The following is a 25,141-nucleotide window of genomic DNA, read 5'->3' on the forward strand; positions in this document are numbered from 1 at the left end:
GCCATACGATTTGTGCTTAGGGCCTGTTCACATTTACTGAACTGAGCTGAACTGATTGGAGCTGAACTGAACTGAATTGAATAGAGCTGAAATGAATATTTTATGAGAGAAAGAAATTAGGAACTGAACTAAACTGAACTAATTGGAACTGAACTGAATTGATTGGAGCTGAAGTGAAATAAAATAAAATTAAGTTGAAGTGAACATGCCTTAGCCATCTCTTATGTACAGCTAAAAGAATTCTAGGCACTTAATCATGTTCATGGATCTTTAGCATCAGGAAAAGATCAATGACTTTATAGAGCTATGCACCAAAGGATACGATGACTTTTCCTAAGGGTCACTATGATAGGCTAATTACTTAATTAGGCTTGAATGAAGCCCACTATGATCAATTAGTAAAATGCGTTAGCATGCATTGTTAAAAGTTAAAAGTTTGTCACGTATTATTTGATAAATTTAGGTATACTATCTAGGTTTATGTGTAATGCTCCATTCGACCTACATCCAAAGATATATAGTGATATACGATTAATAAGAATTCATTTGTTTCATAATGCTTGATTCATTTCAATTTTTTTTTTTCATTTTTTTTTGTTGTATTTAACTTTGTTTTTCTTTTACTTTTACTCTTGGCCATGGGCTACCTTGATTTTTTTTGTTTACCCCTAGTTTATATACTAAATTTGTTTGATATAACTAGTGGATGATTTTTTTAATACAAAATTAATTCTTTAATCAATATTTTTACAAGAAAATCTAATCAGCGCATTTTGTATGCGGCTGATCATACCATGTGACCAGTTGTAAAAGAATAAAACTGACCGAGTAAGCCATTTAATACTGACTTAGAATCCCTAAAATACAGACCGATTAACTCCTGTAACACTAATCGAATAACCCCTATAACACTAACGAAATTACTCTCATGTTAGCCACATATAAGGATTTGTGAAATGTGATTAATTAGCCAAATTTAATGACATTAACCAAACTCTTATGTAAGCAATCATACAGATTAAAAGTGTGTAAAACTTACCATATAAAAAAATTTCCCGATAATAATTCATTTACCAAAACAAAACTGGTATTATTTCAATTGCCATATTAACTTACCATGATCCTAGGGTCTACTAGAACATACAATTCCAATTTTACTCCTTGTCCTTCTCAAAACACTATAATAACCTTAACTTAAACGTTAATACCGCCATCCTTTCCATATTTATTGTAAAGAGAATTCTTTCAAAAAAAGAGTCGTAGTAAATCCCGCAAGAGTAGGTAAACACACAATGACCTAAGACAAGCATAAAATCCTCTTCAATAAGACCTTCTCTCAATTGTCAAAATTATACGCATCTTTTTTCATTCTCTCTCCTCTTTTCTTTTTTTATTTTCTCTCTCCTCATCTTTGCTGCTACTACTACTAAAACAACAATAGTACTGCTCATTGCTCAACTCCAGCTCATTCATAATTTTAAGTTTAATTTACAACAATAGTACAACTTTCAACTTACCATAAACTACAGGTGTTCGTCTCCAATTTATTCCCTTTCATATTGTAATAAAATCTTCATTATTTTGAATCTTTCCATAAGAAAAAATATTGAAAAAATGGAAGCTTTTAAAGGGAGTAGTCCTTTAAGAAAATCCCCTCCTAAAAACTCTTCTTCTTCACCTTCTTCTTCTTCAAATTCTCCAAATAATAGTGCTAAACATAGTAGTAGTACAAGTAATAGCAATACTAAGAAGAAGAAAAATAGTGTTGAAGAAGAAGAAAGACTTGGATTACTTCAAAGTAGAAACGACCCAATGAATACTTCTTTTAACTCTGATTTCTTTGTTAAAATTGAACCTTCAGCTTCAACTTCTTCGTCTGCTGGTGTTACCATTGCTCCCGCCGTTGAACCCACCAAATCTCCGCCACCCAATAATGCTGCCGCTGGTTCCGGACTTTGTCCGCCCATTGTTCGTGGGTCGAGCTATGATTTCCAGAATGACGCGTTTGCTGCTCAAGCTTCGACAATGAAAAAACCCCTTAAAATTAACAATGATGTGCAACAGCATAATACCGGCGGTGGCGGTGATGATGAGGATGATTCATCTTCGGGGGAGTTTGATTTCCCGAAAGGAGAGGTGGATTTGGAGAACCAATGTTTATCGCCGGTGAATGAGAGCCCGAATGATTACGGGAGGATTACGCCTCGAACGCACCATCATACGGTGTCGTTTAAAGAGAGTGAGCTGGTTCAGAGGAGGGTGAGTGATGATAGTGGGCGGAATCAAAGCCAAGCTATGGCGGGGGTTAGCGGAAGAGATGACGGAGATCAGGTGGTTCAGTGTAGTGGGTCAAACGCATCGTTTCAGCAGAAGAAACCTGGGTTAATGAGGATGAAGACTAAGTCCAGATTAATGGACCCACCTGAAGATGATAAAAGATCTGGGAGATTAAATCGTTCTGGGTTTATTGGAAAGAGTGAAGAAATTGAAGAAGATGATCCATTTGGTGAGGATTTACCAGAAGAATATAAAAAAGGGAAGTTGAGTTTCTTTACTGTGTTACAATGGGTTAGTTTAGTGTTAATTGTTGCTGCTTTAATATGTAGTCTTGTGATTAAACGTTTTAGGGATAAAGCTATTTGGGATATGCAATTATGGAAGTGGTTTGTTATGGGGTTAGTGTTAATTTGTGGTGGGTTGGTTTCTGGGTGGTTGATTCATCTTGTTGTCTTCTTTATTGAGCGTAATTTCTTGCTTCGAAAGCGGGTTTTGTATTTTGTTTATGGATTGAGGAGTTCTGTGCAGAAGTTTTTGTGGTTAGGGTGGGTTTTACTTGCTTGGATTTTGATTTTGGATAAGAAGGTTGAGAAGGAGACTAGGAGTCAGGTTTTGCCTTATGTCACTAAGATTTTGATCTGTTTTATGGTGGCTACATTGATGTGGTTGATTAAGACTTTGTTGCTTAAGGTGTTGGCTATGAATTTCCATGTTACCGCCTTCTTTGATAGGATTCAGGACGCGTTGTTTAATCAGTATGTGATTGAGACCTTGTCTGGACCGCCTTACCTTGAGATTCAGCGTATTCAGGAAGAGGAGGAGAGGGTTGTTTCGGAGGTTAATAAGCTTCAGAATGCTGGGGTTTATATCCCTCCTGATCTTAGAGCGAGTTGTTTGCCTAATGAAGGGAAACCGCCAGCAGGGAGTGGAAGGTCGAGTGCAAGTGCCTTGCAGAGGAGTCCTCGTATTGGGAAGAGTCCTAGGAGTTCAGTGATTGGGAAGAGTCCTAGGGCGCCGTCAAACTCTAGGAGGGAAGAGGAAGAAAAGGATGACGGGATTAGTATTGATCACTTGCACCGATGGAATCAGAAGAATGTATCTGCTTGGAATATGAAGAGGTTGATGAATATTGTTCGTAAGGGGGCTCTGTCTACTCTTGACGAGCAGCTTGATCCAAATTTAGAGGAGGATGACTCGGCATTGCATATTCGTAGTGAGAAGGAAGCAAAAGCTGCTGCCAAGAGAGTATTCACTAATGTTGCTCCACCAGGTTCAAAGTAAGACATTTTATCCTTGCACTTATAGTTTATGATTTTCCTGAAACCATACATTAAGTTACACATTCACAAATTATTGAAGGCAGATGTCATTGACTCATTGGCTTTGCAAACTATGAACTTTGAGCTGAATTGTGTTTTTCTATTCTAACTTTGATTCCATATCTGATTTTGAACTGTTAAGTGTGTTTAGGAATCCTCATTTATCATAGGAAGTTTCCTTTTTCAACTTGTTATAAATTTATAATACATATGCTCTTGTGCTCCTAGTTTATATCGTTTCCTGTTACAGCGTTACAGTCTCCAGTGTAGGATGACCTAAGCTTTGAAACTAGCTAAACTGTTCGATATAGTGAAGGCATTAGAGGGTGTCTGAAGTTATGCTTCTAGTTCCTTATCCCTTTTGTAGCAGTCATCTGTTATCATCCTGTTACATTATCCTTGAGTTTCCTGTTTGGCATCATTGTTCTCCTGTCATGATGTATCTTAGTAATCTGTGTCTGGTTTTTCTGTGCTGAAGATATATACAATTGGCGGACTTGATGCGCTTTCTGAGGGAAGATGAAGCACACAGGACAATAAATATGTTTGAAGGAGCTCTTGATGGTAAAGGGATCAGTAAACGGGCACTTAAAAACTGGGTGGTAAGAGATCACATCCATTTCTAATTTTGTTGTAACCTTCAACTAATTGCTATGAAGTATGAACATTTGGCTAAGTAGTACATTTTGTCGAATTGTAGCTCATTTTGAGCTATATTCTTGTCCCATTCCTTTTTAATCTCCCTCTCACTGTCCCCTTGTTTTCTTTTGCAAACCATCTTACTATATTATACTTTTCCAGGTTAATGTGTTCAGAGAAAGAAGGGCTCTTGCATTGTCCCTCAATGACACAAAGACAGCTGTGAACAAGCTTCACCATCTGGTGAATATTCTTGTCGGTATTGCTGTTATAATTATCTGGCTTCTGATCCTAGGTGTCCCCGTTACTCACTTTCTGGTCTTCGTGAGCTCCCAAGTTGTTGTACTTGCCTTCATGTTTGGTAACACTTGCAAGACAACATTCGAAGCAATCATCTTTTTGTTTGTTATGCATCCTTTTGATGTAGGTGATCGTTGTGAAATTGAAGGAGTCCAGGTAATATGTCAGTTGTCTTAATTAGAAATTTCAAATTTTAGGGCCTCAAGGGCATTGTCTGTTATGCATCAGATATAATGCTTACTAATACTTCTTTGCATTTTTTTTCACAGATGATTGTGGAAGAGATGAATATATTGACAACCGTGTTTTTGAAATATGACAACCATAAAATCATTTATCCAAACAGTGTGCTAGCAACCAAGCCGATCAGTAACTACTACCGAAGTCCAGATATGGGAGACTTCATTGATTTCTGCGTCCACGTCTCAACTCCGGGGGAAAAGTTATCTTTGATGAAGGAAAGAATAACAAGGTAAGCTGTGAATTGCATTTGTTATCCTTGTTGAAGGTCGAGCATTCTTCTGATTTACATATTGCATATCATAAATATCTTTCCGTATATCTTAATTCTTTCCGTCCCACCCAAAGAAAACAATAGCAACTTGTGTGATGGTTCTCATTCTGTATCACTTTCAGCCTTTCTGTGTGTGTGTGTGTTTGGGGGGGGGGGGGGGTGGTCCTTCGGCATTTCTACCACATCTTATTATGCGTAGGCTAGTTTGGCTTGTGGAGTTGTAAGGTCCCAATGTCCCTATTTAATCCAAACTTTGTGGAATAAGAATATGTTATAAAAGCACTATTTTTAAACGTATAAGATTATATTCCTGTGCATTAGTTAACGAATAGAAAATGGTCAATAATTTTGTAGTCATCTATAAGAATATATGAAGTATGTCGTTTTCAAGAATGTATTGGATGATCATCAGTAAGTCCTAAATATGCCCTTATTCTCACTACCTGATTTTGCTTTTGTTGTTTACTACTAATTTTTATCAGATTAAACCTGATTTTACCGAAACTTATTTTTGTAAGTCGAAGAGGTTATGGTTTATTTGCTATGTCTCTGTACGGGTGGTCAATCTAGATTATAGACCTTCAATAACACAGCCTTATCAGAGTTCAAAATAAGGCTCTTGTTGATTATGATTTTTTGCCTACAATGTCTTGCTAATCACTTTTGGGTTTAATCACTTTAATGCATCTCTAAATGATGTAGATTAGTGCTGCAGCCTTTTTAATAACTGGTTTGATTGTCTGCTTCAGGTACATTGACAACAAGTCGGATCACTGGTACCCAGCGCCAATGATAGTAATGAGGGATGTAGATGACATGAACAAGATTAAGTTTTCGCTTTGGGTATCACATAGGATGAACCATCAAGACATGGGAGAGAGATGGGTGAGGAGATCCCTTCTTGTCGAGGAAATGGTCAAGATCTTCAAAGATCTTGACATTGAGTACCGCATGTTGCCCATGGACGTCAATGTCAGAAACTTACCGCCTGTGGTATCCGATAGGGTTCCATCTAACTGGGCTACTTGTGCAAGATGATGAGTTTTATGGAACACGTCTGTGGAGAGCAGCTCTGTCAGTGCCTTTGGTTGACATGCTATTATGCTACATTGCTAGCAACACTAGGCGGAATCATGGGAAAGGTTGAGGAGATTTTTTACTCCTTGCCTTTCCTGTGGCGCCAGTTTTTCCTGTAAGAACTGGCCAGAGTTGCGAATCTTAATGTATATTATCATCTTTATTAGGTTTTGATAACTCGATTAGTATTATTCTATTATGTGCTTTATATGTTCGATATGGACCAATGTTAGTTCTGGTTATATATAATATGAGTATCCTATCTAAATTATATTCTGCAACCTCAAACCAGAGCAAAAGATAAAAGAATTAGACAAGCCTATTAACTTTTTGGATAGTTTTCAAATGGTCAAAATAAAATTGTGGCTATTGTATTAAATCAAATTACAACCATTCATTTTTATTGACTAATATAAACCGTTGATATTTAATTTTTATAAAAAAACATGACCAAAAAAAATTAAAAATAATAGGCCACTTTTTGTCAGTTTTTCTTGTTTGCCGATTAGTATTTTTTTTTTTTTGGGCTTTTCTCCTCCATCTGCAATGGTGACTATAATGCATGAAAGAAGATGAAGTTAGTGTCCCACAAATTGATTGATTCTAATACATAATGGCTTCACTGGTAAAGCTTGGGAAAAAGAAAGATCATAGTCTTCATTGATCTTGGAATTTTCGATGGATTGGAATAACTCAGATAAGAACGAAGGCAAAGCCAAAGCCTATTATGTATACAAAAGAAACTGTCAAAATAACGTGCACTTTTATTTTTAAATAAAATATAATCTATATCAACGGTTTGTATTAGTCAACATAAATGAATGGTCGTGATTAAATTTAATACAATGGCTATAATTATATTGTAGCCACTCAAAAGTCATCATTTTTGCTGTACTTAAGTTTCATTATATTGGATCTTTAATAAAGAAAGTAATGGAATAATATGGAAGACAAATGAAGTATATTTTACTATGTTTTTCCAGTTTTACTTTTTATGGAGTAACAATCATAGAAAATTCCTTGTTTTGAACCTTGTTTTGTTTTCTTCACCTTACAAACATAATGTTTAGAAAAAATAATGTCAGTTTAATAAAAATCAATAATTTTAAAGCAAAAATATAATGAAAATTTAGTATAAATGATTTCAATTCAATAAAAATAATTTTAATTCAACAAACATGATGTGAAGTGAACATGGCCTATAAACAACCGAACACACTGTATTATTTTGTTACAAGAATTATTGTTTGATGCTATACTGTATCATATTGCAATTATTTGCAAGTTGGTGGCGTATCTAGAGAATGGTTGTCTAATATTGAGATTTGAGGCAATAATTGTCGAATGTTACCAGCAAAGTTGATGAGTACATGACTCAGATCCTGGCTATCAACTAGAAATACATGTGCAACTGTTGAATCTTTTTGAATTTTAGTAGACTTATATTTCATATTCATACAATTAAATTAGGCTTTTTTGTTTCTTCCATTTGCACTATTTTTACCGTAAATTGCGGCTTGATATTTTTTTAATTATTTTTATTTTTTAATACGTAGTAGTATTCTGGGATTTTAGTAATTTTATGTTATTGGTAGTTTGTTACAGCAGTAGGTTTTGCATGAGAAGATGTTACTAGGAGATTAGCGATAATCGTTGCCATATCAGTTGCTGAATGCTGAATATTCAACGACCTAAAAAGAATATATAAAGTTCCAAAAGTACTAAATGGTAAAAGCAGGCCCGTCGCTGAGCCGGGGCACCCGCCCAGGGCCCACGGACGGAGAGGGCCCCATTTTCTGTTTTAAGTTCATGAGACAGCTATATTTATTTTATAGAAGCGATAGCTAACATGAGTATCTCGCCAGTTTGGTGGTTAGGATAAGTTAGTGAAGTTAAATGTTCTCTATGGTCAAAGGTTCGACTACCATGTTCACCAATTTTGTTTTATTTTTTTTGCTTCCCTGTTTTAAAAATTAGTAACCATTTACGTAGTATATATATCGATAATAACTACAAAATGCTTCCTTTATAAATTGTTTTTTTTACTACCGTATAGTTGTAGTAGTAATGTGGTATATAATCATAGAAGTATTATTTTTACATTGAGTTTTTTTTTTTTTTTTTTTTTTTAATGGAATTTTTACATTGAGTTTAACTTATTATAAGTTTTTTTCAGCAATAATTAAAACTAGATTATTTGGTCAAAACTTTTTTTTTTTAAATGATTATTTGTTCATATATATATATACTATAGGGCCTCAATTTATTATTTCGCCCTAGGCCCCCGAAATCTCAGAAACGGCCCTGGGTAAAAGTAATTCTACATGTCAAAGGAACACAAAAGTTGTGTTTCTAGAGGCTTAGGCTTTTACCTTTAGTAATTTTTGACGTAAAAGAAAGGAAGATCAAAGTTTATACCTTATCAGAGGAGTGACCAAAATGGATATTTGAATATTTTAAATTAAATCTGATATCCAAAAAATTTGCTAAGCAGTTTTTTAATACTCCTACAAAGTAATAATTTACTGTAGATAATGAATTTTAAAAGATTATCCAAAACCAATTTAAGAACTTTCAAATATCTGACTTGAAATATCAGAAATAGAAACACCATATCGGATATCCTAGGACTTATTTGACATCGTTTATTATTTTTAGTTTTTTGTTTTTTTAAAAAATAAAAAACCAAAACACAGGAAACAGAAAACAGAAAACAAGAAATTAGAAAAAAAAAAGAAAAAAGAAAAAAAAAGGGAGGGGGGGGGGGGTGTAATCCTATATAAAGAAATCTTTGTTCTCCTCAACTTCCAATATGGAAGAGCAATAGACACCTTGAGGTTGGTGGGAAGTTTGGAAATTGGAACTCATGAAAGGGAAGTTTAGTGGGAAGTGGGAAAAAATATGTGTCCCACACTGTAAAAATATGAAATAGTTCTCCAAATTTTCTCATACAAGTATATTTTTGCCTCATCAATCTGGAGCTAACAAAATGACAATGCTTTCAGCTAGTGAATTGGGCTGGACATGTTAGCTTTGCTCACGTCTAAGTGGGTTTTACGAGGAAGTCCTTATTGACCTGTAAAATGTTATGAAAAAGACTTGTTTTTAACAACCAAACTAGTTAGTGAGCTGGGCAATACCTTGGGGTTTGTTTCTTTTTTCATATTCCATTACATGCATTATGTCTTTTTTTAAAAAATAAAAAATAAATGTGATACCCTTTCTTAATTGGATGCACAAATGAATCATCAAATCAATATTCAACCACCGACCATAAGTAGTGAATAATGAAAATTTTTATAAGCACTAACCTTGAGAGCTTTGAGTGAACTATAAAGCAAAGCAATCAATGGAATCTCATATGGTATAATACACAAATACCCACCTAACACAATACTCACCTAGTAAAATGTTTCTCCAAGAGGTTTAGACTATTTAGTGCATCATTTCCTTGTGTTGTTAATTTGATAGGGATAAATATATTGAATACATATAGGCTACAATTTTACAAATCAAATGGGTCAAAACAGTTTAAAAACATTCAACTTTTCAATTGTGACCAAAATAAATACTTAAATGGCTAGTCTATTGGTTTGCAAGTAACACATTCTCTTTCTTTAAAGTTGAAATCAATAAATTCAACTGTGCTTAAATACTATCGGTTGAAAACTTAATTTGGGTAATAAAAGCTGATTTAATTTTTTTTTATTTTTTTTATTTTTAATTGAAACAACTAAATTAATTAATATATTATACATTTGATCATTCTTCTTAGGCATAAATAAAGCATATTTAAATACACCAATAAAATTGAAAAGTGACTAGCAAAAAATTAAAAGTAACGTGGCAAAATAACAAAAGGAAATTGACACATGGCAAAATCACACTCCTTGCCTTAGAGTTTTAATAATGATATAAATGATCCAGATGTCTTAAGACTAATCTACTTTTTTTTTTTTTTGGTGCTCACTAACTTTATTTTCCTAAGTCCTAACCATAATTAATATTGAATCTTTTGGGGAATTTTTAAAATTCATTTCTACCCACTTCTATATCTAATTTTGATACCCCAATTTCAAATTTTCATCATCGAATACTCTACATTATTTACAATATAACGCCCCGTTCACTTCACCTTATTTTTGCTGAACTAAAATTATTTTTGCTGAACTTAAATTATTTTTATTGAACTAAATTTAATTTTTACTGAATTGAAATTATTTTTGCTGAATTGAAATTATTTTTATTGAATTTCTATTATATTTCTTCTTTGAAGTTATTGATTTTTACTGAACTGAAATTAATTTTACTGAACTGAAATTATTTTTACTGAATATTATTTTTTTTAAGGTGAAGTAAACAGGGCCAGAGTACTATATTTGAAATCCTTGAGCCTTGATGTAAACCTTAGATTTAAATTAATAAGCAACTTAATGTTTTAATTGGGTAATATATATAATTAAAATATGAATTTAAGGTAAAAACTAACTAACGCTCCAAGGACGGTAGATAAGTTAACTAAAAGTAGAAATACCATTAATTTCACCAAATCGACATGTGATTTTGGCATATCTTTCCTAATAAATATCATTTTAAGAAATATTTTAAAGTGTTATTTAACGTTTAGGGGGCGCTCATTAACGAGATTCATGTATTAATATAAATTCAATCGATAATTAGGTAATTCTGACTTTAATTATATTTTAACGAGTGATTTCCATAAATGATTCTAAAATACAAATTAATTCCCTATATAAGTTGGTTTAAAAACTATTTCCCACAATACCATCCACATAGGATCAGTTCCTAGGTTCAGAATTTGGCACTACAGAACCGCTAATACCAATAGAGATTCTATACATAGAACCTCTACTTTAGCTTTCAATAGCGGCTCTTTATATAGAACTGCTAATGGTATTAGAGGTTTTATGCATAGAACCGCTAATACCAAACCTTGAAACCGAGCCTACGTGGACGACATTGTGGGAAATAGTTTTTAAACCAATGTATATAAGGAATTAGTTTATATTATTACATTATTTTGAGAATCACCCATATTTTAAAGTACACATTTATTTGAGTATTAATCTATTGACTTTGACTAATTTTATTTTATTAATGTATTAAAAACAAATGTAATGACTTAGAAAATTATACTCGTAGTGTGTTAAAAGAAAAGGGCCATTCAAATAATTCTTAGATATATCATGCAAACCGGATCAAATTAGATAATGAAGGTTTTTTATCATCGAACTTTGATTGTGATGACATTTTTAAGTATCTATTGTCTGTAAACTATAACCTAACTAGGCTTAAAGGGTAAATCATGTGGGAAAACCAAAAAAAAAAAAAAAAAAAAAAAAAAATGAAGTATAAAAAATTGTTAAGACTAAAATATACCCTCAAAAAAATTGTTAAGACTAAAATATTCTAAACGTGTCAAACGAAATAAGGATATCAACAAGAAAAGGATAAAGTCAGAAGTCATAAACTCTCCAAAAAAAACTAGATAAAGTTAGCCATTTTAGCACAATTTCCACTATACACTGTTTTCAATTTGTAGATCCTGAAATAAAAAATGACAGCAACGCCGGTGAAAGTGTACGGACCACCGCTGTCAACGGCGGTATCAAGGGTGTTTGCATGTCTTCTGGAAAAACAAGTTCAGTATGAACTCATCAATGTCAACATGGCTAAAGGAGAACACAAATCTCCTGATTACCTCAAACTTCAGCCTTTTGGTCAAGTTCCTGCTTTCCAAGAAGATCACATTACTCTTTTTGGTAATCTTTATTTCATTCTAACACTCTAATAATAGCATAATTTGCGTTGCATGAAAAAAAAAAAAAAAAAAACTGTAATGTGATTCACTTGTGCACATCTCTATTTTTTATTTTTTTTAAATAATTTTAAGGTTATGTATCTTCTGTTCTTCGATTATACAACTGAAAATAAGGGATATGGGGTTTGGATTAATTTGAATATTGGTAATTTGGTATAAATTATGTTGGAAATGGTACTCCGACTCTAAAAGTTTTTCTTGTTTTGACCACGGTGGTCGGTGGGTGTATAAAATATTAAAATGGATATAGGGTAATTGGGAAATCCCTGATTTTAATTTCATGGGATAGAAAAGTATAAAGCTTTTGAGTAATTGAACTGATTTCAATTTCATGGGATAGAAAATTACAAAGCTTTTGAGTAATTGGACTATTGGGTGTCATAATGTATTTCTAAATCTATGGAGTTGATTGCTTTGCTTGTAAAATTCTTGTGATTTAAGGCCAGTGAGTTATAAGTTGAAATTGGGTATTCCAAGTTTGATTCATAGCTTTGATAAGACCGGATAGATTAAAGATTAATTTATGGAGGATTATTTGGCTCTGGTACTATGTTAGATGGTGTAAACCAACATAAACTAGTGGAAGCAACAAGCTAAGTCTTCAACAAAGGGAAAAATGTAGTAATTTAGGAGAAAAGAGGGTTATTTACTGTACACTTTGCTTTTTATATGTTGTGTTTTTAGTAACTCTGGTCTTAAAATGTTAATAAAAAAGTTTAGACTTGACCTAGGAATTAGATTTCCATATACATATACTTCGTATAACACAAATATTGCGTGTACTTGTTGTATAGACATTACCTGATATGAAAAGCTTGGGCATTGTTAAGTCTTAAAACTTGTATCAGACTTGCATATACTTGTGAAACAATGGTTAAAGTTTGATAGCCTACTATTTGGCTTGCAGTAGCAGTTATCAGGCTTTCAATATTACTAGTTAGATCAATGTATTTCATAATGATTTGAAGTATACCTTTTATCAGGCTTTTGACATAACTAGTAGTCTAATATCAAAATTTGCTTCTCATATATGTCATTTGTTGTATGCTTCTTAATGACTTAATCAGTTATCAGTTTATCACCCTTTTCTCAGTAACAAAAAAATAAGTCTGTAACCAAGGGTGTACAATGGATTCAGTGTTACTTTCTCCATTGTTGTAGGAAATTGTCACGATTCCTGACTATAATATGTCTGAATTAAGTGAAATATAACTTTTGATTTGTTATTGAACAAGACTCAAGTTAGAGGTTTCTCAAATTTTCTGTGACTTTCCCTTTCAAATGCTGCTATACTGGTTACAGGTTAAGCCGTTGGGGGGTGTTAATTTCTTGTTGTAGGAAGTTCCAGCCTGTGTTATCTCTTGCATTATATAGAATGCCAAGATTTCCCAAAACACAGCATTGTCTTGTACTCTTGTGTTTAGTGACTTTCAGTCATATTGAGTTTCTTGTTTGCATTTAGGAAGTATTAATTGCTTGAAGATGGATACTCATTTTCAGAAGTTTTGAGATACTTGTGGACATTGTAAGTGTCTGGAAAGAGATAAGCATGGAATTTTATTTGCACTCTTTTGATCAAGTAATAATGTGTTTGATCAGAACGTGTCAGAGTAGTGTTGTCACAACAACTGCAGCTATCTTCTGAAATGTTTTAGTTCACTCTTGTATCAGTTTCTGGCTATCAAGTTCATCCGATTGCCTTCTTTCAGGAATGGCTCTTACTGCAGAACATTCAATTGGTGTGTCATGTCTTTAACTATTTCAACTAGAAATGTCTAGTCGGTTGGTATTCTATGTCATAACTCACAAACATCTGCAATATCCAGTTAGAGCACATCACCTTGAATTGTTTGTGCACATAGAACAATTGGGATTCCCAAAAAACCTAGTCCTTCTATTATTTGATGACTTAGCACTTTCTGTACCTTGAATAAAGGATCAAACTATAAATCCTGTCATACTCTCATCTCTAAGGACCAAAATGATAAAAAAAAATTCTCAAGTCCGGTCTTGAGGATTTATAATTTTGAGCATATGCAAGGGTAACGTGAGATTCAGATTTCGTACATAAGGAGGATGGTTTTAAACTTGTTAGTCCAATTTAATGTATGACTTAATTATCTTTCAGGCATAGCTCTTTCATCAGTTTCAAGAATGCCTTCTGATTCCATTGTCCTTCACTATTCTCTTCCTTAAATTGTATATTATTTTACCTAGCAGGGTTGCACCTTCTTTGAAATAATGTACTGTCATATCTTATATTTGTGTGCGTATAACTCCTTGCAGAGTCAAGAGCAATATGTCGTTACATATCAGAGAAATATGCAAGCCAAGGAAACGTAAAACTGTATGGAATAAATCCATTGGAGAAAGCGTCAATAGAACAGTGGATAGAGGCAGAGAGCCAGAGCTTCAATCCTCCATCAGGTACCCTGGTGTTTCAGCTGGCGTTTGCTCCTCGCATGAACATCAAGCAAGATGAAGGGTTGATCAAACAGAGCAAAGAAAAGCTGGCCAAAGTGCTTGATGTCTATGATAGTAGGCTGGGGGAGAGCCGTTACTTGGCTGGTGATGATTTTACCTTGGCTGATCTCTCTCACTTGCCTAACACACATTATTTGGTGAATGGTACTGACGTAAAGGAGCTGTTCATGTCGAGAGATAATGTGGGTAGGTGGTGGGAGGAGATTTCAGGCAGGGAGTCATGGAAGAAGGTTGTTGAAATGCAAAGCTCTTCCTTTCCTAAAAGTTAAACAGAAATCCTTGACTTCTTTATGGTTCTCTGAAACTATGTTGGTTGTACTTTGATTTAGTACTGTTATTATCTTAGAAGGCGGATTTTCATTTGAATAAAAGGGATTGCTGATTATCTGAAGCAGTTCCTGCATTGTTTAAAGCTGCTCTGTTAATCCTTAATCAATAGTTTCTCACTTATATGGTGCAAAGTAACCATTCTAAGATTACAGCTGTCGTTCTAGACTGACTTGATACATTCCTGATGCATGCATTGATGTACACTTTTAAGTCATGAAATCTTCTTTCTTCTCTTTTATAAAAAGAGATTGGAGATGTTTGATCGTTCACTTGTTCAAATCTGTAAGACATTCTCTTATCATACAACCGGGCTTGAGTAATTTGATTGCTACAAACCCATAGGCTGACTTCTTCGTTGTCATTATGCATTTTAACAAAGCTAGTGCACTTAGTTGCATAGTGGCTGGCAAAACACGTGCCTATTGTTGTCCTAAAAGCCAGGCAACAGTTTGTTGTTCTCTCTAAATTTCACTTACTACATGAGATGACTTTCATGGATGTCGGGTCTCAGGATCAAAGTACTGCCTTGTGGCATTGGAGAAAAGTTGCAGGATCATATGCAGGAATGCAATGGATCTGTGCGACTTGGCATCAACCATGAGACAGGATGAGTTGGCATTGGCGAGAACCTACAACATGAGGATTTGGCTGTTTTAGTCACCCAAGTAGGTAAGTGTTTGATAAGGACGAGATGTTACTTTACTGTAATGCTGCAGCTCTTAGTGACCGTAGTGTTGGTCTTGCCCTCTTGGTACATTGACTCCAGAGCAAATTGAGGCTGTAATTTGGAGAGTTGGGACTATGCTCCTGTGTAGGCAACAAGTTGTATGGTTATTGGCTGAAAAGTATGAAGTCCCACATTAGTCAGAAACAATATTAATTGCATATATATAAAATGAAGAGAGAACTTAACATGGTACGACCTTACTTGAACAGGATCTGTTCTATAGGATCGTACCTCTGTATCCTTGAGTTCTAAGGAGACAGAAAACCAAGTCTGGTGGATGAATAATGACCGTGTGGCCAGAGCGTGATTAACAGCTACTTGGGATCGTTCGGGTTCACTGGTGCAGTAGAGGATCGTTCCCGGCTTCCATTGTGAGCTTGGGATGGTCACACGGTTGTCTGACAGACTTCAACTTTTTGATTCCCTTGATAGGGTTTACAAAAATGGCAATGTACGGTGGACTTGGTGCTTATACAGAACTATCGAAACGGTGTCAGGTTCAACTTGGATTTGGGGTTAGTGTAAGTTAGTTCAGCAACGCTTAATGCTGCTCATGATTTACTGTTATTGTTTATCCTTAATCAGTAGTTTCTCATCTATATGGTGTATTGGTGTGTGATATGAGCATGTCTTGTACAATTAACTTCCGCTAATTTTGCCGCAATCTACTTTGGAAGGGAGCTGATAGACTACCTAAGGAATTTCTGCATGTGAATACAGGTTAGAATTGCTCCTGATAGTCTGATACCATTTGTTTATCGACTTTAGGAAAAAAAAAAGGTCTTTATAGATCCTTCAAAGTAACAATTCTAAGATTACAGTCGTCGTGAAAATTACCTTGATACTCTTTTGATGCATATAATTGATGTATACCTTTTATGTCATGAACTCTTCTTTCTTTTCTTTCATATAAATAAGAGGTTGGTGAATGGTGATATTTGATTTTTGACTTTCTTTGGTAGTCATATGTGAACTGACCAATCGCTCCTTGAAATGTCTAAGACATTTTCTCATACAAGCGTGCTTGAGTGAAGGTTGACACAGGCGTATGCTACCATCTTTGTTGTTATGCATTTTTACAAAGCTAGTGACTAAGCTGAGTAATGGCTGGCTAAACAAGTGCCTCCTGTTGCCATATGAAACTGGCAACAGTTTGTTGTGTCTTCAAGAGAGCTTTCGCGCATGGAGTGTCATATGAAGGAATGCGGAGGATCAGTGTGACTTGGCACTTTGGCAGCAACTGTGAGACAAGATGAGATTGGTGAGAACCTAGATGCTCGCGGATTTGGCTTTTTAGTCACTCAAGTGTTTGATAAGAATTTGAGCTTAAGTTTTTGTAATGCTGCAGCTCTTAGAGACTAGAGTGTTTGGTACATTGTCTCCAGAAAATTGAAGCTGCAATTTGGAGGATCGGACTTTGCTCCTGTATAGCCAACATTTTTTTTTTTGAAGAACCTGTATAGCCAACATAATGTATGGTTATTGGCTGAAAAGCAAGAAGTCCCACATCGATAAAAAAACATTACTAATTGCACATATATAAAATGAAGAGAGAACATAGCAGATTACGACCTTACTTGAACAGGATCTGTTCTATAGGATCGTACTTCTGTATCCTTGAGTTCTAAGGAGACAGAAAACCAATCTGGTGGATGAACTATGACCGTGTGGCTAGAGCGTGATTAACAGCTACTATGTGATCTTCGGACCACTGGTGCAGTAAAGGATCGTTCCCAGGTTCCATTGTGAGCTTGGGATGGTCACACGGTTGTCTGACAGACCTAAAACTTTTTAATCCTGCTTTTTTTTTTTTTATAGCAAGACGGTCTAATTAGTATCCAAATCCATATCTTTCATCGACTGCGTAATGCTGCTCATGCTTTACGCTGGGGAAACCAAAAAGGTAGTGGAAGCAAAATAAACAAAAGGTGTAGACGATAGTATTTACAGCTAAGAATCTGTGAAGTGTTGTTACATATGAAGTATCCTGGAGCATAGAGTGAAGCTTCAACTTGGAAGGTTGGACTGTCTATGTTTCTCTATAGGCACCATATATTGGAAGTTTGGAAGTTCATAATATGCTCTCAAAGGAAACCCACTTCAATGGCCAGAGGAAACTAGTTGCAACAAAATTTTTAAAATTGGTGATCTTTTGCAATATATTTTTTAAAAGGTGGTTATATGCAAAAAATACAAGATTTAAAAGGTGATTTTATGTAAAATTTCCATTTTAATACTTCGTATGATTTAAGCAATGGTTTTACATTTTTACTCACATTTTACGGAAGTTGCTCAAAGAGAAAATTGTTTGATTTTACTCTCTTTTAAGTGGACTAACCAGATTTTTTTTCTTCCAAAAAAAATGGACTAACCAAATGGTTATTTTCCTAAACCCATCTATTTTGGACCCATATCTTAACTAAAACCTAAGGGCTAAGCCCACTCTTCTAGTTTATTTATTTTTTTTTTTTTGCTGAAAGAGATCTTACTACTAGTACCAAAAAAAAAAAAAAAAAAAAAAACTTTTCTACTCCCTTCATTCACGTACACTAAAGAGAGAAAAAAAATAAAAAAAATCTGGTGGTGCATCACTGCCTCCCACCGTTGGAAACCACCGCCCGGACGGCCACCTGACAGCCACCGCGCGCCAGCCGGTCCTCCCCTCTTCTCTTTCCTCATTATACTAGTTTGTAAATTCATGCTTAATTTTCATAAGTAAGTTAAACATGCTAGAATTCTATTTTCAAAGGTGTAATTTGGTGAATTTTCGATCTAAACTCATAATTCTACTTATAAACTAATAGCTCATGTGTTTGGGAGGCTTAAACGTGTTGTTTTTAATGATTTTTCAAAGCTTCTAAAGTCCATAAGTATTGCTGTAAATTTTGTGGCTTGCGTATTGATTGAATTTTGGTTACTTGGCTTAGGAGGAGGTTTCGTAGAAGGTGAATTTTGGTTACCATGGAATTAAAAACTTGTGATGCTCAAGAACAAGGTGCGGAGTAATTTTTGTCCAAATTCCGTCAATTTAGGGTTACAGTTTCGAACTTTTTGGCACATCTATACTTGTTCTGCGGTTGAAACTCACATTATTACCATGTTTTATATACATATAATGTACGCATACATTGGCATTGCATGCTATTTTGGATTTTATTATTTGTTTTTATTACTTCAAATAAAGAATGGATTTTGTTGTCATTTTCGAGTTTGATTTTGTATTTTGGTTTGGCCACATTCTAGTTGACCTTTTTTTCTTCAAATATATATTTGTTGTTTGGAAAATAATATGGCTCTATCATGATAAATATGGAGGCTATCTTGTGTATTTAACATTTTTTTTTTGTTTTATATATTTGTTGTTTCGAATATAATATGTCTCTGCCTCAATCAACCATGGAATGTTTGTCATGCTGTATGTTTTTGGAGTATATGGTGCTCAAGAATATAATTCTATATTGCAGAGAAGAAATTGGATACTGGGTCGTACTTGGGCTCTAGTTCCGAGTTTGATTCAGATTTAGATGTCCAGGAAAATTCAGGGTCAGATTTAGGTTCGACTTCTGATTTGGAGTTAGAATTAGATTCTGATCACGAGTCAGATGATAATGTGAAGAAATCAAGGGCAATTGACAAGGAACAAGCTAGGCAAGAGTGGGAAGCATGCCAAGATTTGCAGCTCAACATCCAAGAAGAATCTGATGGATTTATACTGCCAACAGAAGAGGTATTTTGTGTGTTTAATATTCTTCCTGTCCTGTTTTGCTTAAGTGCATTTTTATGAAATGTTTTTCTTCCTGCTTCGCTTAAGTGCATTTTATGAGATGTTTAACTAACTGCCTTTCTTTTAATATTATAGGAGCTTGAACAAGAGGCTAATCAACCTCCTGATCTTCCAAGCCTTCAAAGGAGGATAAAAGAAAGTATGTTAAGCAAGACTAGTATCATGTATAGATGTGAGATTTGACTAGTATTTTCTCAGTTATCTTCTAATCAGTATTACGTATTATGAAATATGATCATTTGTCCTCTAGTTTTTTTTATGCAAGTACTATTCCTTGTTTACAATTAACAATTCAGGTTATATATTCTGTATCAAGTTGAGTATGTCTAATATCTTTTTCGATGGTGTTAGCTGTGAGGGTGCTTTCAAACTTTAAGGCTTCGAGGCAAAAAGAAGGGGCAGGGAGGAATAATTACATTGAGCGGCTGAAGGCGGACTTGTCCTTATACTATGGCTATAATGAGTTCCTTATAGGGATGTTGGTGGAGGTGCATTTATATGACTTTATTTTATGCAATGGAGTTACTGCTTGTAAATTTAGAATTTATGTTGTATTTTGCTTAGCTTATCATTGTTCTTGAGCAGATGTTTCCAGTTGATGATCTACTGAGCCTTATAGAAGCCTTTGAAAAGCCTCGCCCTATCTGCATAAGAACTAACACCTTGAAGGTGTGCTCATGATTTGGATGTTCATGTGTTCTTATTTCCTCTTTGTCAACTTCTAACATAGTGCTCATATGATGTAAGCTTTATATGCATTTGTTCCTTTGGATGTAGACACGTAGACGAGACCTGGCTGATGTTCTTTTAAACAGAGGAATGAACATAGAACCTGTTAACAAGTGGTCTAAGGTAAATTTGGCATTCATGGTTCGTGGGAAATGAGTTGATGGTTTTGTAGCTCACTTTTTTAGAGTTATATTGATGTTTGTCTCTCATTTACAGGTTGGGCTGGTTGTGTATGACTCACAAGTGCCAGTTGGTGCCACTCCTGAATATATGTCTGGTCACTACATGGTAACATATGAACTTATAGTGTGCATTATGTGTGTTCTTGTTAAAATTTTATGCCTAAGCAACTGGCATCTACTTTCCTGCAGCTTCAGAGTGCAGCTTCTTTTTTGCCCGTGATGGCCTTAGCTCCACAAGAGAAAGAGAAAGTTGTGGATATGGCGTAAGTAATCATTGGTGCTACATCTTTTACATGGAAAGTCATGACTAAGTCTTCCCCTTTCTTAGCCCCCACTCCTTTTCGTGTATGAGAGAGAGGAGAAAAAGGGAGGGAAGGAGAAATTGGTAGATGTTTATGTAAGCATCGTTCTGTCATCTGTGTATGAGTGCCCTTCATGCGCTGGCAGGGCTGGGTCAGTTGGTAGTTCTCCTTAGTAGTGGAACAAATTGGTATAAATTTGATGATGCTAAATGTGGTACTCAAACTATTCATCCCTAATGTGATGCCTTGTTGTTCCTGTTATTGTAGGGCTGCACCTGGCGGGAAGTCCACTTATATTGCAGCTCTCATGAAAAATACTGGTATGGCTGTATATCATTTCTCACTGATGTGGTTTCAACTAATCTTTATTTTTGTATGTCTGAGATTAGCAATTTGTTTTTTATCTTGTCTTTTATCTATATTATTTGTTTGGTAGGTTATATTTGTGATGATTTTTTTTTTTTTCCTTTCTATATTTCCCAACATATAGGCCTAGCGTTTGCTAATGAAATGAAGAAGCAGAGGCTCCATTCTTTGTCAGCAAATATTTGCCGCATGGGGGTTACAAACACAATCGTTATCAACTATGATGGGAGAGAGGTCTGATTCTTGTGCTTGTTAATTTGCTTTTTTGTTCTGTTTTATATTCATTACAAAATATTGTAATTTTGCATAGAAACTATTAATAGATTTTTTTTTATTTTTTTATTTTTTTTTTTTTTTTTTAAAAAAAAAAAAAAAATGGTCCGACTTAGATCAATTAACTATATTAATATTAGTAGGTTAAAAATGATAAGAATTATATCGAGAAACTGTTGTATGTAAAATTGTAAATCAACTCAGCACCACAAATACATCAACCAATTATTATAGATACATCAGGGTATACATGAAGTTACATTTAGATATCTTTACATATGCATCTAGCATGTACTCTGGTACATCAACAAAATCGAATTATAATTAAACCAAAGTGCTCTCTTCAAAAAATTCATTCATCAGTGATTGATTAAATATTTAAACCTAATGGTTATGATGGAAACATTACACAAGATGTTGCCACATTTTGACAGTTGAGGACTTGAGGTAATAGAGAAAATTAAAAATTAAAAATTTATATATTTGCATTCCAAGAGTTAAAGAGATCTTTTATATACTCCATAATATTTAGAAAACCAAGCATGGGACTAGTTTAGTAAGCAAACTAGCTATTAGCAATTCAATTCTAATTTGGATCTTAATTATTTGACAATCCAGTGCAGCTACCACTTCAAACCTAATTGCTTATGTAATTATTTTAGTCATATACACAATATGTGGGATGAAAATCAATAACCTTATGGAGAATTTAGCATATATTATACTGATGAGTTTTATTTTGCTTTGTTGAACTCCATTGAGTTAGAAACATGTGGATTTGTTAATTTCTAATTGTATTAGTAGACTTTATGGTCCTTGGCTTAAATGATTGTTTTTTTTTTTTTTTTTTTTTTTTTTTTTTGGAGAAAGTTTGGCTTAAGTGATTGTTATAGACCATATCAATTACTTATTTTGATTTGACCTTTCTAACCTGGATTTCTTTCATTTAGCTCCCACAAGTGCTAGGAATGAATTCATGTGATAGAGTGTTATTGGATGCCCCTTGCAGCGGTACTGGGGTAAGTAAAGCTTATTTGTTGCTTATAGGTCTTAATGGTAATTATTTGCTTTGTTTTCGAAAAACATGTTATCGTTTTAGAAAGGGAAATCAAGAACTTTTATTAAGTTAGAGATAATTTATCCATTAGACGACATATCCGAAGGATGAAAATTCTCCCTAATTTGCTCTACACCAAAGAGAAAAACGCTCAGTACATTATGAGCCACTTCATTTTCTTCTCTCTTCACATGGGAGGAAGTGATAAAATTAAAATGATTGCTAAGCACAATAACATCTTCAAGGATTGAATCAAAATCCGTGTATATGGATGCCTTGTACAATTTGCTAAATATCACTTTGCTATCTGACTTAGTGATAATGCTTCTTAGTCCATACTTCTTCCCAAGTTGAGCTGCCATTGCTATTGCTTTTGCTATAGCTATATTAGGCGGCCCCCAAGCTTTTTGTTGCTGCCCAACAGCAACAAATAGAACACTCATTTCATAATCTCCCACCACCACTCCCACCAATCCAACCCTTCAACATTTAGGCGCCGTTCTCTTCACCTTATTTTTGCTGAAGTGAAATTATTTTTATTGAAACAAAATTATATTTGCTGAACTTAAATTATTTTTACTGAAGTTAAATTAATTTTACTGAATTGAAATTATTTTTGCTGAATTGAAATTATTTTTACTGATTTTCTATTATAATTTTTCTTTAAGAAAACTGAATTTTATTAAACTGAACTTATTTTTATTGAACTAAAATTATTTTTACTGAACTGAACTTATTTTTACTGAACTGAAATTATTTTTACTTAATATTATTTTTTTAAGGTGAAGAGAACATGGCCTTAGAGCTGTGTCCACATTCAACATAATAACCCCTCATGACGGAGCAGTCCAGATATTCTATAAATGGCAATTTGGAAATAGAAAAATGGTAAAACACAATGAATTTTGAGGAGGAATCTTTTCATCATCGTATAGAAACAATTTTATGTTTTGCTTGAAAAACACCCACCCTCTCTAATGTATTTGTATCAATACAGTGTATGTATGCTGGCCCCCGTAACCCTTGCTAGCTACTCTTTATAATTTTATATTGTGTGCACCTATCTCCCTGGACCCTGGTTGGTTTTATTTCCTATATCCCTTTGATATTTTTCTCCTGTCTGGTGCTCTTTACTGGCACATGTGTATTTGATAACTACCAATTTATATGTAGGACATACATCCACACTTAAATTTAAATCAATAGTAATCTATTACTATTTGAGGAGCGGAAGGTTTGCCAATCTTTGGCCTTAAAAGAAAATGGACGAATTCAAACTGTCATAATTTTCTTTAGATTTTCTGATATCAATACATGAATTTCCTTGTCCATCCAGGTGATATCCAAAGATGAGTCTGTAAAATCAACCAAAAGCTTTGAAGAAATCCAAAAGTGTGCACATTTGCAGAAGGTTTGTAACTGTATTTTTTATGTAAAGAAAGAATCTGTATGCCAGATAGAGTATGAAAAATGTAACTTGAAAAATTAGCACCTTCATAAAAATGTCATTGCATATTACAAATAATAGTGAAAGCAAAAGAAATTGATTTGGGGGTGGTGTGTTTTTTGCTATGAGTTCTGTCACTCTGTATGCCATTAGGGAAGAATTAAATGCTCTTAATCATTTTATGTTTTTACACTAATGTGTTCAACGGTGAGTGCAGCAACTTCTACTGGCTGCTATTGATTTGGTTGATGCAAATTCCAAAACTGGAGGATTTGTTGTGTATTCAACATGCTCTATCATGGTTATGGAGGTTTGTAACAGAGACAAGTGTCCCCTTAACCCACCCACCCATCATCATAAAATTCAGAATTAGCACTATACTAATTATAGAATTGTGCAGAACGAAGCAGTTATTGACTATGCCTTGAAGCGCCGGAATGTAAAGCTAGTCCCTTGTGGAATTGATTTTGGTCGTAAATGTGAAGGGTAATGTAACTTCTGAACTAGATGGAGTTACATAAAGTGTTTTTTTATTTTTAAATGGTTCTGCATAATGAAGTAGATGAAAATGCTCTCTTCCTTCCTTTCTGCAGGTATGCTCGCTTTAGACAGCACCAGTTTCATCCATCGTTGAAATTGACAAGGCGCTTCTACCCAAATGTTCATGAATTGGATGGGTTTTTTGTGGCCAAGGTAGTAGACCTTCCTTCTGAACATAATTTAAGCTAACCATGAATGTTTAATTTTCCTTCACCGTCATTAAGTTTTCCTTCAAAGTTATAGTAAAGACTAAAGACCCTAAAAATTTTTGCACTTCTTTGATAAAGCTATCTTATTGTTGTTGCTGATGGCAAACAAATGCTAATATGCATCATCTTCATTACACAATAAAATGTGGATGTGTGATGTTGAATTGTGGCTTCACTTCTTTGATGATGTTTTACCTTATGCAGCTCAAGAAAATTTGACAACACGCAGCCTAGACAAAGTTCCTTTGAGGTGCCTGAAACTGTAGAGAAGGATGCCGTTTTCAATGACACTGAGGAAACTGGTGAAGAGAAAACGAAGAAACGCAAGAGGATTAATGGTAAGGCACAAAAGAAGCAGCCCCCACAGAACAGATAACTACATATTTCAGAGAAGGAACTTGTGAGATTGTCTTATGAAGATCAGACAATCTTTTAAGTTTTATTCAATTATTATTCACACTAAAAAATGTTCTACCATTTGTTGTGTACATGAACCTTTGGGTGACACACTAATATGGAATTTCAAGGAAAGATTAAAAATTGGTTTTGATTTCGGTTTAGGAAAACACTTGTAGAAATTTGATGGTTTACACTTGAGCGAGGTGTGTTAAATGGCGCCTGCATATTACTTAGTACTTACTGACGCCTGTGAATAATAAAGTGAATGACGAAATACCTTAACCCCCATTCCTTTCTTTACTCATCCCTGACCAATTATTTCAGCGATTAGATACAAGTGAGAT

The 25,141-nt window shown here is 34.3% G+C and overlaps 3 protein-coding genes and 2 non-coding genes across 5 annotated transcripts; all 5 read left to right on the plus strand.

The window, feature by feature from the left end:
• The first annotated feature begins 1,341 nt into the window (after positions 1-1,341).
• LOC145592465 (mechanosensitive ion channel protein 6-like) lies at positions 1,342-6,334 on the plus strand. Its single transcript, XM_081648917.1, has 5 exons — positions 1,342-3,554; positions 4,075-4,198; positions 4,398-4,691; positions 4,805-5,007; positions 5,799-6,334. Exons 1-5 carry the CDS (start codon positions 1,615-1,617, stop codon positions 6,085-6,087), a joined length of 2,850 nt encoding a protein of 949 aa, XP_081505043.1. The 5' UTR covers positions 1,342-1,614; the 3' UTR covers positions 6,088-6,334.
• Positions 6,335-11,605: 5,271 nt separating this feature from the next.
• On the plus strand, positions 11,606-14,843 carry LOC145592466 (glutathione S-transferase-like). Its single transcript, XM_081648919.1, has 2 exons — positions 11,606-11,909; positions 14,255-14,843. Exons 1-2 carry the CDS (start codon positions 11,705-11,707, stop codon positions 14,719-14,721), a joined length of 672 nt encoding a protein of 223 aa, XP_081505045.1. The 5' UTR covers positions 11,606-11,704; the 3' UTR covers positions 14,722-14,843.
• Positions 14,844-15,700: 857 nt separating this feature from the next.
• LOC145593367 (small nucleolar RNA U3) lies at positions 15,701-15,917 on the plus strand. The gene has a single exon (XR_014102709.1). It is a non-coding gene; the product is annotated as a small nucleolar RNA U3 (small nucleolar RNA).
• A 35-nt stretch (positions 15,918-15,952) lies between these two features.
• Positions 15,953-24,850, plus strand: LOC145592256 (26S rRNA (cytosine-C(5))-methyltransferase NOP2B-like). Its single transcript, XM_081648707.1, has 17 exons — positions 15,953-16,030; positions 16,858-16,879; positions 18,974-19,236; positions 19,369-19,432; positions 19,645-19,781; positions 19,879-19,962; positions 20,071-20,145; positions 20,239-20,310; positions 20,394-20,467; positions 20,774-20,826; positions 20,997-21,106; positions 22,096-22,164; positions 23,539-23,613; positions 23,867-23,959; positions 24,050-24,135; positions 24,243-24,342; positions 24,603-24,850. Exons 1-17 carry the CDS (start codon positions 15,953-15,955, stop codon positions 24,615-24,617), a joined length of 1,470 nt encoding a protein of 489 aa, XP_081504833.1. The 3' UTR covers positions 24,618-24,850.
• Positions 17,077-17,291, plus strand: LOC145593368 (small nucleolar RNA U3). The gene has a single exon (XR_014102710.1). It is a non-coding gene; the product is annotated as a small nucleolar RNA U3 (small nucleolar RNA).
• Positions 24,851-25,141: the final 291 nt, after the last annotated feature.

This window comes from Chenopodium album, chromosome 18 (assembly GCF_948465745.1).
Source record: "Chenopodium album chromosome 18, dcCheAlbu1.1, whole genome shotgun sequence".
Taxonomy (NCBI): domain Eukaryota; kingdom Viridiplantae; phylum Streptophyta; class Magnoliopsida; order Caryophyllales; family Amaranthaceae; genus Chenopodium; species Chenopodium album.

Coding starts and splice junctions, on each gene's coding strand:
- LOC145592465 (XM_081648917.1), top strand. CDS start 1,615: ATGGAAGCTTTTAAAGGGAGTAGTCCTTTAAGAAAATCCCCTCCTAAA. Junction 4,199..4,397: donor GGGCACTTAAAAACTGGGTG/GTAAGAGATCAC, acceptor ATACTTTTCCAG/GTTAATGTGTTCAGAGAAAG. Junction 4,692..4,804: donor GTGAAATTGAAGGAGTCCAG/GTAATATGTCAG, acceptor TTTTTTTCACAG/ATGATTGTGGAAGAGATGAA.
- LOC145592466 (XM_081648919.1), top strand. CDS start 11,705: ATGACAGCAACGCCGGTGAAAGTGTACGGACCACCGCTGTCAACGGCG. Junction 11,910..14,254: donor AGATCACATTACTCTTTTTG/GTAATCTTTATT, acceptor AACTCCTTGCAG/AGTCAAGAGCAATATGTCGT.
- LOC145592256 (XM_081648707.1), top strand. CDS start 15,953: ATGGCAATGTACGGTGGACTTGGTGCTTATACAGAACTATCGAAACGG. Junction 19,433..19,644: donor TCAAAGGAGGATAAAAGAAA/GTATGTTAAGCA, acceptor CGATGGTGTTAG/CTGTGAGGGTGCTTTCAAAC. Junction 20,146..20,238: donor CTGTTAACAAGTGGTCTAAG/GTAAATTTGGCA, acceptor TCTCATTTACAG/GTTGGGCTGGTTGTGTATGA.